This window comes from Crotalus tigris, unplaced genomic scaffold (assembly GCF_016545835.1).
Source record: "Crotalus tigris isolate CLP2741 ecotype Arizona unplaced genomic scaffold, ASM1654583v1 scf7180000017887.1893490, whole genome shotgun sequence".
Lineage (NCBI taxonomy): Eukaryota > Metazoa > Chordata > Lepidosauria > Squamata > Viperidae > Crotalus > Crotalus tigris.
In genome coordinates, this window is record NW_024096704.1 from 417,207 (window position 1) to 433,578 (window position 16,372).

The following is a 16,372-nucleotide window of genomic DNA, read 5'->3' on the forward strand; positions in this document are numbered from 1 at the left end:
TCTTAATTTTAAGATTTATCCAGACTGTAATATTGCTAATTTCATTTCAGTATATTTCTTTCCCCTGTAAAAATTAAATCACCGCTTCCGTCTATGGAAGGGTGGGGATAGAATCCCCTCCCTTCTCATTTTTGGAGGATTTCTTGCTTTGGGGATCTTTTCCAGGGAATCAATTGCAAAATAGAAGAGAGAAGATCGATATTCTCACCCAGTTCCAAGCATGCTGGTTTGTGCTTTTGAACTTCGGCTACTGGTAGCTTGGGCTAGACACTGATGTGCAGGTAGCCTTTCTCTTGGCTTCCGCTGGATCAAATGGATAGACCTCTGTCATTCCGCGATCATCGGGGTGCCCCTCCTTCTTTATCGCCTTTCTGGGGCGACTTTCGCACCTATTTAGGCGTGTGGAGCTCTGCAATCCATCGGCTACGTCACTACGAGGCAGAACCAGAAGTCAGTCTCTCTCTCTCTCTCTCTCTCTCTCTCTCTCTCTCTCTCTCTCTCTCTCTCTCTCTCTCTCAACTTGCAATAGTTGAAGGTTCTTAAGATAAAAAAAAAAATCCACCTTTTGATACTCTTGGCCTTTTTTTCTCCCCTCTGTATAGTTCTTAAAGGATACGTTTATTCTTCCTTCCTGAAACCCTATAAACCAGCCAAGGCACCACAAAATGCTGGGGAAACCAATTTCTGTGATGGTGACTTTGATAACATCAGCCTTTTTGTCTCTTCACGACAACTGGATGACAACAGTTCAAAACCCACAGGGCACAAAAGAAATGGCAGTGACTCTTCCTATAATAGTCTGTGTGAAAAAGAATCTGTTAATGGCTCTGAACTGGAGAGCTTTTATGAAACGGATGAGCAACACGTAAGCATGATTTCCTGATGAGTCCTTTTTAAAAAAAGAGAGGGGATGAGTTAGTTGCTGCTCAGGGCTTCCTAATTATAGCTGCCAGTTCATTTTTCTTCTCCAGATAAATGAATTACAGCATCTATTAATCTTGCCAACTCTTTTTGTATAGACTGATCTCAAAGGAAGATGATGTGCAAATGACCAGTTATGAAAAAGGCAAATAAGTAGGCCTACTAAAACATCTGGTCTAGGTCTTGCTTTTTTCCAAATCTGGAGCTGATCCTGTACTGCTACAGGATCATTTTAAGTTAGAGCATGTCATGTTTTATAGTTCTCAGGGTGCATTAAGATAAGTATTCAAAGACCCAAGAGATAACTTTAATATGCCACTGTTTCATGGCTTCATACTTATCTCATTGGGAAATAAGTATAGAGTTTATAAATTTAGGGATTTGGGCCTAATATTAGTGACATTACTCAAACACATTATTCCAAATCTGACACAAGATTTTTAAAGAAACAAGCATAAGTAAGATATTGCTTGATTTGCTGTTTGGGCTTTTCCCCGTTTTTCACTGAAATAAGGAATAGAATTGAACGTTCATTCATTCTCTTTCTCTCTTTTATATTTCGTTCCTCTTAGACTTTCTATGCTGTTCATGCATTTCAAGCAAGAAGTAAACAGGAACTCAGTCTTCACGAATATCAGAGAGTTCAAATCCTTCGTTTTTCAGACCAGAGTGGCAACAAAGAATGGTGGTTAGCTGAAGTTGAAGGACAAAAAGGATATGTGCCAGCTAATTATCTTGGGAAGATGACATACACGTAAATATCAGATTGCTCACGGAACAAATTCCCAGAAACAGAAGACGTTTGTTGTGATATTATCACCCCTGAATTTTTGTGCCTTAAAAAATGCAATAAGCTAAGAGCTTTCAAAATCCGGAATTGAAGTACTTGTGAAGAAGAATTTTTGATGGAATGTGTGCATTTGCTTTTACTTTTCAACTTTTGTCACCCTGGACTGGACAAGACCTCTTGTAATGCCTTCCACAGATTTATGAGAAATTTAATTATATTGAACTAATCTGATAAACCAGGGGTCCCCAACCTCTGGGCAGTGGCCCACTACCAGGCCGCGGCTTATTTGGAACCGGGCTGCACGAGCATGTACACGCTTGACTTGTGCAAGTAAAGCTATGCACATGCGAGTGCGTGCTGGCCCGTTACTCATGGGTTCACATGGCCAAATTCCCTTCTCCCCCCAGCCCAGCAGCAAAGGTTGGGGACTGCTATGTTAAGCCACCTATAATAACAAAAATCTCATGACATAATAATCCAGTTGGTCCTTTAGGTGCCACAAGATGTCTTGTTGAACTTTGCTGTGAAAGCCCAACACACAACTAATCCAACTCGGCTAGCTATGCCAACTATAAATTTAAGAGTTTGACTTTTGTAGATCTGTGAATTAATCAGGAATGGGCAAGAAGAACCGTATATTGTCCATAGAATGTTTTCAGGTTTCTAAATACTCTTAGAAACAGTTTAGACTCAGGTGTAAGGAACTGAAGCGGTACAGAGAAGTTGAGAAAATTCACTGGAGATTTCGTGCACATGGACGTGCCTTTTTGGTTATGCAAGACATTTCTAGATCTAAGCTTGTGAAGATTTCAAGAACTGAATGCACTATTTGCTGACCTTTCAACAGAATATTACTTTGTAACAGCTATCTCAGAACTGTAGTTCTGCTGAAAATGCCTTCTGCTCCTGGTCCAAGAACAGGTAAGGCAGAGAAAAGGCAGGAGTAGAGACGGTCAGCCAGATTACCCATGAGGAGAAAGCCTCGCTCTTCTTGATGGGCTGCATGGGAAGCTATTTAGCAGAGCAGACAGATGCAGGTGATGCTGGGAACATGTTTGTTTCCTAGCTGTGTTTTCTGGTCATTGTGATTCCTGCCTCACTTTGGACCAACACTGTGCCTTGACTTGGATCATGCCTTGGAAACTCTGGACTTTTCTTGCCTTGTGAACTCTCTTGTACTGTGGATTTAAGTTTGCTTTGTGGTTTTATTTTGATTGAGAAACTTTCAAGTGCCTTGTGGAGTCTTTGGTCATTGATCTGTGGATTAGCATTGGTCTTTTTGTGGCTGGACTTGAGACAGTTCTGGGGTTTTGGCAAAGGGAATTGCTGGGGAATATTAATAAACTCACTAATCCAGTTATGTGTGTGCCCGAGTGGGACAGCAGTTACATATATTTTCCTTCATTCATGATAAATGGTATCTTCCTAGGCAATTTCCAAATCATTTAAAAAATAAAAATACAAGTCACTAAATCTGATGCTATTCCCCATGTATTAAGAACTGGCGAAGTATATACGTCAGAGAGTTCAAGAAACTATTTATAAATGGTCTCTAAGATCAATCTTGCAAGTATAATTTACAAACCGTCTTTAGAATCAGTGTTAATCTTCAGCACAAGTCTAAAAGCTTGGAAGACTAAATCTCTGGTTCGATGAGCGACCCCGATTGGCTCCTGAAACATTATCCTGGGACATATCAATCTCATATGTTCATTGCTGGATTGAGAATTTCAACAATAAGACTTTTTCAGTGATCCCTCATATGATAAGGTGGCAAATACTCCATAAATGATTAAACGTTCTATTGCTTTCTGATCTCCAGACACAGACATGTACACCTTATTTGTGTGGTACATACGTTTTATTTTTATGACTGACTAATAAAATGCTTGCAGCACTGATTTTTCTTTTACCATAAACCTAACTCCAAAGTTCTAAATATCTCCTGCCATTCTATGAAGAAACAGCGAAGAAAGTCAAAAGTGAATATTGCTTTAATTCTGCTTTTTGACAGACTTATTGCAGATGATGCAGCTTAGTGAGGTAGCCTCTAAATTGGGTACTCCTACTTTGCCCAATTTTTTTTTTTATGAATAGAATCACTTCCTTTCGAGATACTTTACATATAAAATTATTAACATGGATCTGCCTTCCAGAAGTACCTGAATTGTGCAAGTGGCTAAAAATATTGTACACTGAAATTTTGTCTCATGAGACCAAGAGTTCGTAAGCTATTTTGGATAAATTTCCAGAATTAAACAATTGGAGATGCTGGTTAAAGTTTAATTTTCAAACAGATTGAAAACATCAGCTTACTTGACTTCTATAGAGCACAAAAGAAAAGGGAGACAAGATTTTGGTATTAAGAGATTGTATATACAGTATGTGAGATATTCTTTGGAAAGATGTGTAACTTCTTTGTAAAATAAGACATTGTCTTGCCAGCAAATATCAAGGATGAAGCAGACAGCACATATATGAATTCTTGTGAATACATACACAGGTGACAAACGAAAACACAACAGTAATTTATAGATCATTGATTTTACTGTATTTGGCTAGAGTTGAACGACATGTTTGCACTTTGCAGACTAAACTATTGATAGCATTATCTATTTTTTAAAAAAATAGACCTATTATTTTTTTAGCTTCTTCTGAGCTGCTTTCTTTTTGACCATCTGTAACCTCTTCATAGCATTGAGCTGTGATTCTTGTGAAGTTGGACCTTTCAGCGATGGGGACTGATTGCCCGATTCTGTACTTGATTTGCTATTGCTGCTCCCGCTGCTCCCTGCTGCCACATTGCTGCCATTTCCACCAATAGTTGGGCTGTTGCCTGGGGTTGAACTGCTTGCATTAGGAAGGCCTATTTTGCTTACGTTGTCACTGCTCACAGAACGAGAGAGACCCATTTTACCCAATGTCAGAGGTGGTAATGGCTTCAACTGGCCAGAGCTTGTGCTACTGGCAGATATTATTTTTGACCCTACCCCTTTGGTTGTGGCCAGCCCTGACAAACCAGTGGGTTTCTGATTGTTTGAGCCAGGGGCGGGCTTCCCACCGGTACTCTGGGTGGCAGACCCCATCTTAGCTGTTGACGGGCCTGCAGAAGATGTTTTTGCTGCAAAAGCTGCCCATCCAGTAAGGCCACTGTTTGAGGAGGAGGAAACACTGGCAGTGGTGGAGTTCCCTGAAATTGTTGCCGAAGTCTAAAATCAAATAGAAACAAGTGTTACCTAACATGCAATTGAGCAGAGATCAACATGCAAAGCAAAAGGGCCAGACATTTACCTTCCTATCATTATTAGATGAAAAACTCAGTGGACTCTAATATTTATTCAAAGGCTCAGACTACAAAAATAAGTACATTAATATCTTTAATGTTCCAAACCGACCACCACAGCTTCAATTTTTTTCTTGCATGTACACTTTACAATAGCTCAGGCATGTCAAATTCGTGACGACGTGCCAGCAGTGGAGTTGGCGCGATTTCGGTGTGAAGCATTTGGCCTGTGGGCCGGCAGTTTGACATGCCTGCAATAGCTCAATGATCCATGCCTAAGGTTTTTTTAATCAAGAATTATTTTTAACATGAAAATAAATAATGGATCTCAGAAATATAATTTGTAGTTATTGGGACAAAATAGCAGTGGTTTAGGCATTTAGATGCAATAGGGCACATTAATAGTACATGTATAGGTTTCAATAGTACATAGATTTCCATAGTACATGTATAGGTTTCCATCAAAGTTATTTGCAATTGTTTGATACAGTCAACCACAAATGGTGCTGTATAAGCCTCATTAAAATTATTAGGACTGGCATGAAGGCAAGCAGTGTTTTCTGAATGGCACAAGTTGAAAAGATGGATTGCACTTTTTAATTCTGATGAGAAGGGCAGAATCCTACCAAACTGATTCAGAATTCTCTTATCTATTACAAATATAAAAGAACGCATAGAAAATTCACCCATGTGTCCTGCATGTTAATTGGTTTAAAATACTATCACTTTTTTTTTTACCTAAAGTAACACATTTATTTTAGTTCTGCATTCAGTGATATTTTCAAACTTTCAGGAAACTTAAGGGCCATGGCCCCGGAATTTGTCTAGAAGCTTCCTAAATTGCAATAGCAGAAGCAACTACAGGCTTCTCCATTTTATTTTGCTTGGCTGATGGGGAAAGAGCAATGGTTGTAATCTTGAGGATAGGTTGTAAGTCACTTTTGAAGGCCGTCATAATTTCAAACCATCATTAAATGGTCATAAGTCAAGAACTATCTGCAATTTTAGCACAAACTTTGTTAATTATTTCCTTTGGTAATTTTTGCTTTCCTTCACTCGGTAACTAATTTTAATTTTAACATTTTTATTGTTAAAACTGTTATTTTATTTCATACAACTTTTAGGTATAAAAATGTGATTTCCCATACAGACAAATCTCCTACTACAGTAATTGTCTCACTTTAATATGAATGAAAAGAAAGAACAATTACAAACTTGAAGGGATAACATTTCTATTACATCCCATCTAAATCTAGAAATAAATATAAATATTTTTGAAAACAACAGGTAGCATTCTGGTTTTAAAATGAAATACAAAATTTTATTAAATATAGTTTTATTGATAATGTTATTTAAATTATATAATTTATTCAAAATCACTAACAAAATGGAACAAAATTAAGAATAAAAATATTTTATATGGAACTCTAAGTGTAAGTGGAGGATGATAATATGAGGTTAGGAATGTTAGTAAAACAAAATACTCCCCATTAGAAAAACAAAATTAAACTAAAAACATGCCTATAAATTCGATCAATAAATAAATATTTTCCAGTACACTCTGCACAGTACCTTAACTTCTGCCCTCTTAAATGCTAGGAAGGCTGGTGTAGTCTCCAATTTTAGCTTAATTTCTGGTTTCTTTATTAATGGATCTTTCACAGCTGGAGCTACTGACACTACAGCAGGAGCTGGCTTCTGGGAAGGCTTCTGTGTTTTCTGAGCCTATGTAAATTACATGTTGTATATATGAAACAATAGCTTTCTGCTTTAATAGTACTACCTGTATCTACTAAACTTTTCAGTAGGTAAATTTGACAAATCACAATAAAGGAACTTAAGAGATGTACATGAGATCTTATATAACAACCTAATGTATTACTATTATATTTTTTTTTCTTCCTAGAATTTTCCCAAAGTGCAAGGTCCATTTTTTTTTATATCAATCAAGTGTTGATCCATTTATTGTGACAGGAATTGACCAATCAGCTTGTTGTCCAAGTCTGACATGGGAAGAAAAAAATATGAACCTACAGTATACCTGGTTTTTATACTATTAATTCCAAAGGCATCTATAGAGACCTTATAAAATTTACATAATTGAACAGTAGTTTATTAGCTGGTAGAATATGATGGTTGGAGGACAGGGGAAATTATTTTATGCTTTTAAAAAAGCTAGACCTTATTAAACAAAATATTCTACGTGACATTATTCCAAATGAAGGTACAAGAGTTCAACTCTCCTTTGAAAAATTTTCCCATATTTTGATTTTAAAAAAAGTTACTCTGTGTTTTTTCTAATAATAAAAAGGTTTTTCTTCTATCTCAATTTTACCAATACAGGTATAATAAGTTCTACATGTGAAATCAACAATAGTTTACATGAAAATAAAGCCTTTTTTCCAGGAAAATCAATATAGGAAAGTACCTCATTTTTTATGAGATTTAAATATTATTAACCTGATCCAATAAAAGTCAGTCTTTTATTAAAGTAGTTTATGAAATTATCATCACTACTGGGTTTAAGAACATGGGTTGGTGAATCAGATTTAGCATAAACCTTTTGAGCTGAATTATTTTTCCAGTGTAATTATCACTTTATTTTTTAAAAAATATAGTTGCTGTAACTATTTTTGTAAAGGCTATATTAAACTATTAAAATCAAGCCAACATCAGCTTAAAAACAAAACAACATATTTCAAAACATTTTAAGGATATTTTTTATTTTATAATAAAACAACATTAGGAAAAAAGAACCCGGTTGCTGTCAACCGAATTTATTAAAACAAGCTATTCTTCTTTCTGATCTTATTTTCTAGTCAGTTAAGGAATTTCTTCCTTAAATAAATTACTATTTCCTCACAGATATAGAAAAAAATCTTACCATTTTTTTAATTTGCCTGGTACATCTGGCACAATACCACACTACCCGTGGATCATTCATTTCCTTGTCTGTCACTTGAGGTTTGTGGCAGTCTTGGTGATAGAGGTTATGACATTCCTGGCACTCCACTAATGGATTTCCAGAAGTCACTGTTATTTGTCTATAAAACACAAAGTAGTCAATTAAATGTCATTTCTTCAAACAACCTCATGAAAAAAATCATCTTTTTACAAATTTGTCTCTATAGAAAGATAGCATCAAGATCACAAAATGTGATAGTATTGCTCTACACAGCACTAGTGAGACCATACTTGGAATACAGCAACCAGTTCTGGTTGCCACAATACCAAAAAGATGCACTAGAAAGAGTGCAGGGAAAAGCAAAAGTATGATAAGAGGTCTAGAGGTTAAACTATACCATGATAGTTAAGGGAACGAGGCATGTCTAGTCTAACCAAGGGAAGTAATAGGTGTGATGGGAGAGTTGTCTTGGTACTTGAGGAACTGTCACAGGGAGAAGGGGGTCGACTTATTCTCCAAAGCACCTGAGGGCAGGGCAAGAAGCAAGGGGTAGAAACTTGTTAAAGAAAGATCCGACCTGGATCAAAGGAAACATTTCCAGACATTGAGAACAATTGATCAATGGAACTGCTTGCCTCCTGGAGTTGTGGGTGCTCCATCACTAGAGGTCTTCAAGATTGGACAGCCATTTGTCTGGGATGCAATAAGATCTCCTGCCTCGGGCAGAGGATTGGACTAGAAGACCTTCAAGATCTCTTCCAGCCCTATGATTCTGTATCTTTAGCTGTAGAGAATTAGGAGGAGCTACAAAATCACAACAGTGTGAAACTGGAAAAGATGGACAGATATGCACAGGATGAGCAATGGAGGCCAAATTAGTGCTTTCCAATTCCACCTAACAAACCTGCAAGCTTAGGCCCGGTTCTTTCAAACAAAGGTCTACCATACGTTTATCAATGGGTATAATGTTTATTACCTGTCAGCATAAAATCTAATGTTTATAAGTCAAAGCAACATTATAGTTACCAAAATTTATTATGCTATTTTAGAATTTCATTTATTTATTAAATTTATATGCCACCTATCTTGTGGTTCAAAATGACTCTGGGCGCCATCATCTTAAGCATATATGAAAGGTGCATGGGAATTTATGACGAGGCAGGGTTCCTGGTAGATAAGAAGGAAGATATGCTCTTTTCTTCCTATCTTAGTTACATGCAAACCAAGAGAAAAACAGACCAAAATTGTCAACAAAATCATGAGCTGAAGGTTTTAACTCAAAGCAGATGTATAAAAAGTTGTTGCTCTCTAAATGTTGCTGACCTGCAATTTGAGTAGTCTCAGCCAGAATGGTCAATGACCAAAGATCAACAAAAGCAAGGTGAACACTCTTCCAATTCCCGATTAATTAAAAAAGGAAATAAATCCCAATTGCAGCATATATTTAATTGGGAATTCTAAATGTTAAATTATGAAAAATCAAATATGATTTTGGACAACAACATATCTACACTCGATATAACAGAAAAAAGCACACAGAACCATAGCAAGACAAATGTATATGAAAATTGTTGAGTCTAGCATCATTTTGTTTAATGAAATCAAAGTAAGACAATTACTGACCCTTTAAAATATTTAAATAATATGAAATGTAGCACAAATACAGCATTAAAATATTGTGCAATGACTTCGTTCAAATCATATTCCTTCAACTTATACATTAAACATAAATAGAAGATAGCTACTGAATCAGAAGAAAGGTTAGGTCTTTAAGTCATAAGAGTAAGACTACATCAGATAAGGCTGTAGTACATTAGTAAGAAAATCATATGCATTAAATTTTATTCTACTGGAAACATTTAAGTAACAATATTAATCCTATATACCAATGGAAATATACCTTAACTACATTAGCAAAACACCATTTCCCTAATGGCTATTATTTTTAGATAACAAACCAGGTTACTTAATTGCTAAGTTGCATAAAATGTATCCCTACTGGACAGATACATATGTATCCATAGAAACTATTTCCAGAAGGCTAGGTAAAAAGATGTTTTTAATTTAATAGCAAAATTAGAGTGAACATATAGATGGTTTTTGCTGCTACAAAAACCAAATTAAGGCAAAAAATTATCCCAGATTATATGATTCTACATAGCTTTTACTCAGAAGTAAGCAGTTTTCATTCTGTAGTAATTGGTTTTAGGAACACGAGGTAAGACTTTGGTTGGTAGACCAAATACTAGATGATGGATGTGAGGAATGCTTTAATTTGGATTCCCGTGCCTCCCTAGGATTTGGACTCAGTGGCCTTATATGGTTCCATCCAATGATGATTCTATGAATTTTGTATTTATAATCTCACTGCCATGAAATGTAACATCTTCTAACAGATATGCTTTAGATACCCATGATATATGAGAAATCAAAAGTATTTAGATCTCACAACGTATGAGAATTATTTAAGGAGTCAAGATCTCTATTTAGACAAAAGATTCCATTTACAAGTAATATCAAGATATTTAATTGTGGTCTTCATATATGCTATAAATATTAAATCAAAAAACTTACCTGCAAACTACACAAGCTAGACCCATCTCCATTGCAAAATCATCAGCACTGGTTTCTTCAAAACTAGAAAGGTCTGCCATAGCCAAATCCTTGCTTGTCTGCACTGTGATTAATGAAGCATGAGCTTCTGGCTTTTCTAGTCTTGGCTTTTTTGCAATGTCAATTCCTTCACTGATTTCCACTTTTATCTAACAGATAAAATATATTAAGTTGAAAGTATGCTGTTAAAATAGCAAAGTGAAATTGCAAGGAAAGACTAAATAAATATAGTTTGAGTAACGAAACGTGTTCTCCTAATCACTGAAAAGCAACAAAATAACTTGTAAAAAAGAGAAGAACACCCTTTTAAAATTAAATGACTGGCAGAGGAAAGCACATTTTATACTTCTGAAGTAAATTAACTTTTGTTAAGTAACATTTGGCAAAGACATAGTTTGCAAAACAAAATATGTATTTAAAACAGTAGTTTTCAGTCTTTTTCATCTCATAGCATGTATCTTATAAGTGGGACTTCCAGGGTGTGAAATAGAGACAGTCCATTAGTGATGTCATGGAACAGGATTCTAGGTCCACAGCATTTCCAATTATATATTTTGGCTCACTGAGGTGCTCTTATGGATTTTTTGTGGCTCACAAATGTGCATGATTTGTGTGTTTGAGAACCTCTGATTGAACACTAGCAATTTTTTAAAAAATATGCAATATTATCAGAATCTCTTTTCCCAGTACACTCACTTCTTGTTTAGCATTTACTGATCATTTGCAAATACAATGGTAATAAAACATTCATTTTCAGGCCAATTTGGGTGCGTGATTGAGGAGGCAGCAACCAGTGATTTTTATAGCATCTCTCTCTCATGTTTACTTAGCAACCATTCTGCTTACAATCTGATTGCTGAACTGGAACTCGGTTAGTAAATGAGGAATTGGTATAATGTTCAAAGTGTACAAAGAAACGTACCTTATCCACAATTCTCTTTTCCATTTCTTTTTTCACCTTTTCAACTACAGTGGGTTTCCCATTATTGCTACTTGTAGGGAGGCTAGGAGTGGTCTTAACAGAAACTGGTTTTGGAATGGATACTTTGGGCTGATCTATTTCCTAAAAAATGCACAAAATGTTACATTAAGAGTAAAACTGGAGTAAATATTATAAGTAAAACTCATAAAATACACAGATTCTTATGAATAAATTAAAATGGCTGGGTTCACAGAACTTGCCAAATAAAATAAAAACTTGCCAAATAAAATAAAAAAAAACATTTGATGGACTAGTGTCATATGTAAACCAGATCTACTTCTGAAATAGGTAATAAATAGACCTATCATATTTTTTTCCCAGAATGATTTGTCTTAAACCAGGTCCTTTAATATGGGTACAGTATATTTTGAATAGGATCGGTAAGATCAGAAAACATGGCATAGGGCAGGGTACATTATTTATCCATCTTTGAATCACAATATTGATTCCTGGAAACTTCCTGGACTAGTCTCTGCAGTTTTCTTGGGAGGATTTTCAAAAATGGTTTGCCTTCCTACAGCTGAGAGTACATGACTGGCTCAAAGTTATCTAACTAGCTTTGTGTCTAAAGTAGTACTAGAACCAACAGTCTCCTGTTTCTAGTCTGGGACCTTTAACTTCTAAATCAAAATGGGTCTCATTTATTGTTACAGTATATGCCATGTGAGACAACATACATATTTTTCCATCAATTTCAGTACCTTTTGTTGTGGGCGATAACATGCATCAATTCCCCTAGACAAAGATTCATCAAGAAGTGCTTTTAACTTTTCAGCAGAATCTTTGCTCTTTGAATGCAAGAAGCCCAGAGCTTTCAAGAACACAGGGTCAAGTTCCAAATTCACAGTAGCAGCCATAGTAGAATCTTTAATTAAAAAGAAAGGAAAATGTCAATTTTAAGTATGCATTTGGCCTTCATATCTCACATGTTTTTAACAGGGTTTGGAAATAGTTACACTGGTAAAATCATTTCAGGTTGTTTGAAGAAATGCAGGTTTCTTCTATTACTTTACTTTTTACGGCTTAAATGAATGCAAGCAATTAATTCTTCAGCTCATATACAATTTCTGATTGTATCAATTTAAGAAACCTGGTGTTAATTTCAGAATCTAGGATAGGCTCAGTTAAGGCTCATCTGGAAGTTACAGTCAGCAACAGCAGAGGGAATAATGCATTCATCAGTGTGAAATATGCATATAATACACCTGGTCTTGCCATCTAGAAAATTTACTTTCTATGCATTTTATCTTACATCTGTACTTGCGGTGATGAGAGAGCTGCCACAGAATCTGAACACTTATTAAGCTTTTTAAAAGTCTCAATTACAGAATGGCTGAAATATGACTAAGTTGTTCTTCACTCTGAAAGGCAAGATTGCTGATGATCTGTCAAATGTTACAATCTGATGCAACTGCAGCCACTTTATCTATTTGTACTTTTTGCTAATCTCACCATCATATAAGGTTTCATAACAGAAACCTTATTATTTATCATTTTATAATGATATCTATCTGGGAAAAATTTCTTTCCCCTTGCTGATTCTTGGCCTGGTTAACCTTAATACATTTTAAAAGCTGGTCTGGATTCTCCTCTTGTGCCAAGTCAGAAATGCTGACTAATAAAACAACGGGTTGGATTGACACAAGATGCTAAACAAACCACATAAGGATCACGGTTCTGCCTCAGAGGATGGGCCAAATAAACATGGGTTTATTTCCAGACACCTATCATTGTCCAAAAAAGGGACGTTTTTCCTTGCTTTTTTGCTGCCAAGTTTATTACCCATCATGGATACAATAGTACTAAAAAAACCCCATCTTCATAACAACGGTGGCGCAGCGATCGCAGAAGCGGATCGAAAGCTTCGCGCCGTTTCCTCGCCCGCGACTACTCCTAAGCCCCCAACGCCTCATGCTTCGCTCTGGCGCACGGAAACCCGGTAAGGCAGGCCGTCCTCTCTTTCCCGCCAAAATCGCGCCTAACCCTCGGCTGGTTACCGCTTTGGGAAGCTTCCAGCCGATACCGGTCGGCCGCTCTTCCTCGGCCTGGCACCGGAAGCGGTGATCTCCAACCCGGACAAAGCGGAGGAAGGGGTGGAGCTTCGGGGGACAAGAAGCCGTTCGGTAAGGGATACCCGGCGCAAGGGCTGGCCACATATTCAGTTCAAGTTTGTTTCAATAATTGTTCTGAGATTGCAGTTTATCCTTTCTCGCTTTCTTAGAAAAACAGTTGCTGACCAGTCAGCTTGGTATAATGCCAGCAGATTAAAATCTGTATAATTTCTGTGCAATTCTGCCTGCTACATTTGTAGGAGAAGTGAAAGAAATGCAAACAAAATATCTACTATGAAATTGAAAAATTGGAATTACAGTTATTTAGGTAATCACAAGGAATCAAATCTAGAAAAATGACACGAAAAAAAAAATATATCTTTCTGATGTTTTCTTGTATTCTCTTAATATTTTTTCTCTATTGAAGGGACCTCTTAATTGTTGGAACCCAGCTGTAAATAAGGAATAATGTAGTTGCCTTGGGCATCCTTTTAATTGAGATTTTGACATCTTTGTTTCTACAAAAGGCGTTTAAAAGTAGTGTAGAGAGCTTCAGCTAACTGAAAACTGGAATTAATGCATTAGCTGTAAAGGACCATCTAAAAGCTGAGGCTTTAGTTATAGATGTAACATGATCATATCCCTAGACTTAATGGGAAGAAACTGTAATTCCATAGTTCATGAAATATTAAGTTAAAAAAGGAAGAATTAGTAATGAAAATGTTGGAACTGTGATTCAAAATATATTTGTGGAAACTGGTTAGTGTTGATATTGCTAATTAAGTCAGTGAATCCCTTACAGTATTTTATTCAATAACGGGGTCCTGCTTTAAAAACATGTACCTATGTATTACATCTTTGTGTTTAATTGAAAGTGTATCTCGTTGATTTAGTGTAATTACTCTAAAAATACTTTGGATTGCTATTCATCTGTACAGTTCTGGGCATATTTATTCATGAATAAATGCTGTAACATTTATTGGGATTTAAAGTACTTAGAATTGTAACCTCAATATCATGTAGAAGTTCTGAAAAACAAAATGTTTTATGAGCAACGTTTAAGGGCAGTTATGTATTGTACATGTTGGGGTAAGCAAGCTTTGTTCCTTGACTTCAGTGTGTCTGCAAATATCCCTTCTGAAACCAGTGATTTCCTTACTTCTAGGCAATTTTATTTTTAAAACATCTTTAAAATAATGTACTATTGATATTTTAATTATAGCAAGCTGCTATAAATTTGACATGAAATTTTGATAAATAATTTCCATTCTATTCTTTATTTCTAAAAACGCCTCTTTCCTCCTCAGCCTCCATGAATATTCTTATAAAATAAAAATTGTGAAGTACTGCTCAGTATTTTTTCAGATCATAATCTCAATTTAAAGAACACCCTTAGGACTAAGAAGTCATATCTGTCAGTCATGTATTTTTGTGGCTGACCATATTCATATCACAGCATATTGTGAATAAGTGTTCTCCCCAGGTGCTGTAAATTCCCTATCTATAATAAAATTGCCAATAGCACTTGAATGAGATGCTCTTACAATATATAAACAATATAATAAATTACTATTCCAGTAATGTGTACACATAGGTGTGATGCCTCTCACACCTTATTAGTGTACCATATGGTTGGCTGATAAACAACTTCAAAGTCTCTTAAGCATTAAAACTTATTCTGCAAATGATAAGTAGACTTGTTATAATGGCATTATAACATTTTTGCAAGAATATTACATTCTTAAACTTAAATTGTTTTGAGGGTATGCCATCTAGTTTTAAAATATTACCATTTGAAAGTTGTAAAATGTTACTACACTGCTGAATAATGAGTTTTCTACCTTCCTAGAAATATGCAAGGATATACCCATGTTTTTTAAAAAAAATTAATTAAATTTTTAAAATTTGATTTTGATAGTTACCAGTAATATAAAGGGTGGAACAGCAAAAGGTAATGGTGTTATACTGATACAAATAAAAAGTCCTAAATGTTTCAGAGAAGAGAACTCGGCATTGGATTGCTGTCCATACATAGCATGAATCAATTCTAGTTTATGTATTGTAAAGAAAAACCAAATGATCTATTTTCCATTAGGACTGTAATTGTAGGTTATAGTACATTGATTTGTAAATAGATAACTCTAGCTCTTATTTTTTAAAATTACATTTCTTGCTTTAAGGAAAACATGAAAAGCGAAAACGAAGACCACCTATATCTAGACTATTTCGGTCACAATGAAGACTGTACCTACCCTCTGCACACATCTATATCCTTGTTTCTGTTGGCATATTGTGATTGTAAGAACTTCAGGATATTTTTAGTAACCCCAAGTGAAATAACTTCTGATATGCAACAGATGGAGGAAATACTGTCAGCATACCCAGAGATTAGCTTCATCAAAAGATCTGAAATTCCTGTGATGGTTCAAAACTGCTGTTTACCTGCTGTAGTTGAAAAGAATGGAAGATTTTGTCGTGCAGGGCTTGCTGTGGTATTGCGGTATATAGTACAGAAAACCTATGAGGCGGATCCATCAAAGAAAGGCGTTGTGGAACTCTTGGGCTTTAAAAGGACCTGTTTGAAAGCCTGTGCTGAAGTGAGTTTATTATTGAAATCTAGAGGGTGCTTTCAGTCAAGATAAAATATATTTCTAAACTACTTTCTAGTACATAAAAGCAAAAGATATATCTATATAGCACATTAATAGATATCTAAAACAAGCTGTATAAAACAGTTAACTATACTATCATAGAATATCCCCTAGAGTCCTGTTTATCTTTGAATATTAGACTTAATGCTAGAATTTAAAGTCTTATGAATTTTAAT

The 16,372-nt window shown here is 35.6% G+C and overlaps 3 protein-coding genes across 6 annotated transcripts in view; 2 read left to right on the forward strand and 1 right to left on the reverse strand.

The window, feature by feature from the left end:
* The window catches only part of ARHGEF38 (Rho guanine nucleotide exchange factor 38), a 45,191-nt gene extending 41,579 nt beyond the window's left edge, over positions 1-3,612 (forward strand). For all 3 annotated transcript variants that reach the window (XM_039343994.1, XM_039343993.1, XM_039343991.1), the window contains 2 exons: positions 603-865; positions 1,494-3,612. In XM_039343994.1, coding sequence (XP_039199928.1) covers positions 603-865; positions 1,494-1,679 — 449 coding nt within the window. In that variant the 3' untranslated portion in view covers positions 1,680-3,612. The remainder of the gene's footprint in view (positions 1-602; positions 866-1,493) is intronic.
* Positions 3,613-3,973: 361 nt separating this feature from the next.
* On the reverse strand, positions 3,974-13,575 carry INTS12 (integrator complex subunit 12). Its single transcript, XM_039343995.1, has 7 exons — positions 13,492-13,575; positions 12,196-12,359; positions 11,435-11,575; positions 10,474-10,661; positions 7,879-8,038; positions 6,567-6,719; positions 3,974-4,920 (listed from the first exon to the last, which is right to left on the reverse strand). Exons 2-7 carry the CDS (start codon positions 12,349-12,351, stop codon positions 4,348-4,350), a joined length of 1,371 nt encoding a protein of 456 aa, XP_039199929.1. The 5' UTR covers positions 12,352-12,359; positions 13,492-13,575; the 3' UTR covers positions 3,974-4,347.
* A 20-nt stretch (positions 13,576-13,595) lies between these two features.
* GSTCD (glutathione S-transferase C-terminal domain containing) overlaps positions 13,596-16,372 on the forward strand; it is a 32,013-nt gene continuing 29,236 nt past the window's right edge. The window contains exons 1-2 of one of the 2 annotated variants that reach the window (XM_039344001.1): positions 13,596-13,617; positions 15,726-16,142. In XM_039344001.1, the coding sequence (XP_039199935.1) occupies positions 15,732-16,142 (411 nt within the window). In that variant the 5' untranslated portion in view covers positions 13,596-13,617; positions 15,726-15,731. The other variant, XM_039344000.1, reaches the window with a different exon arrangement.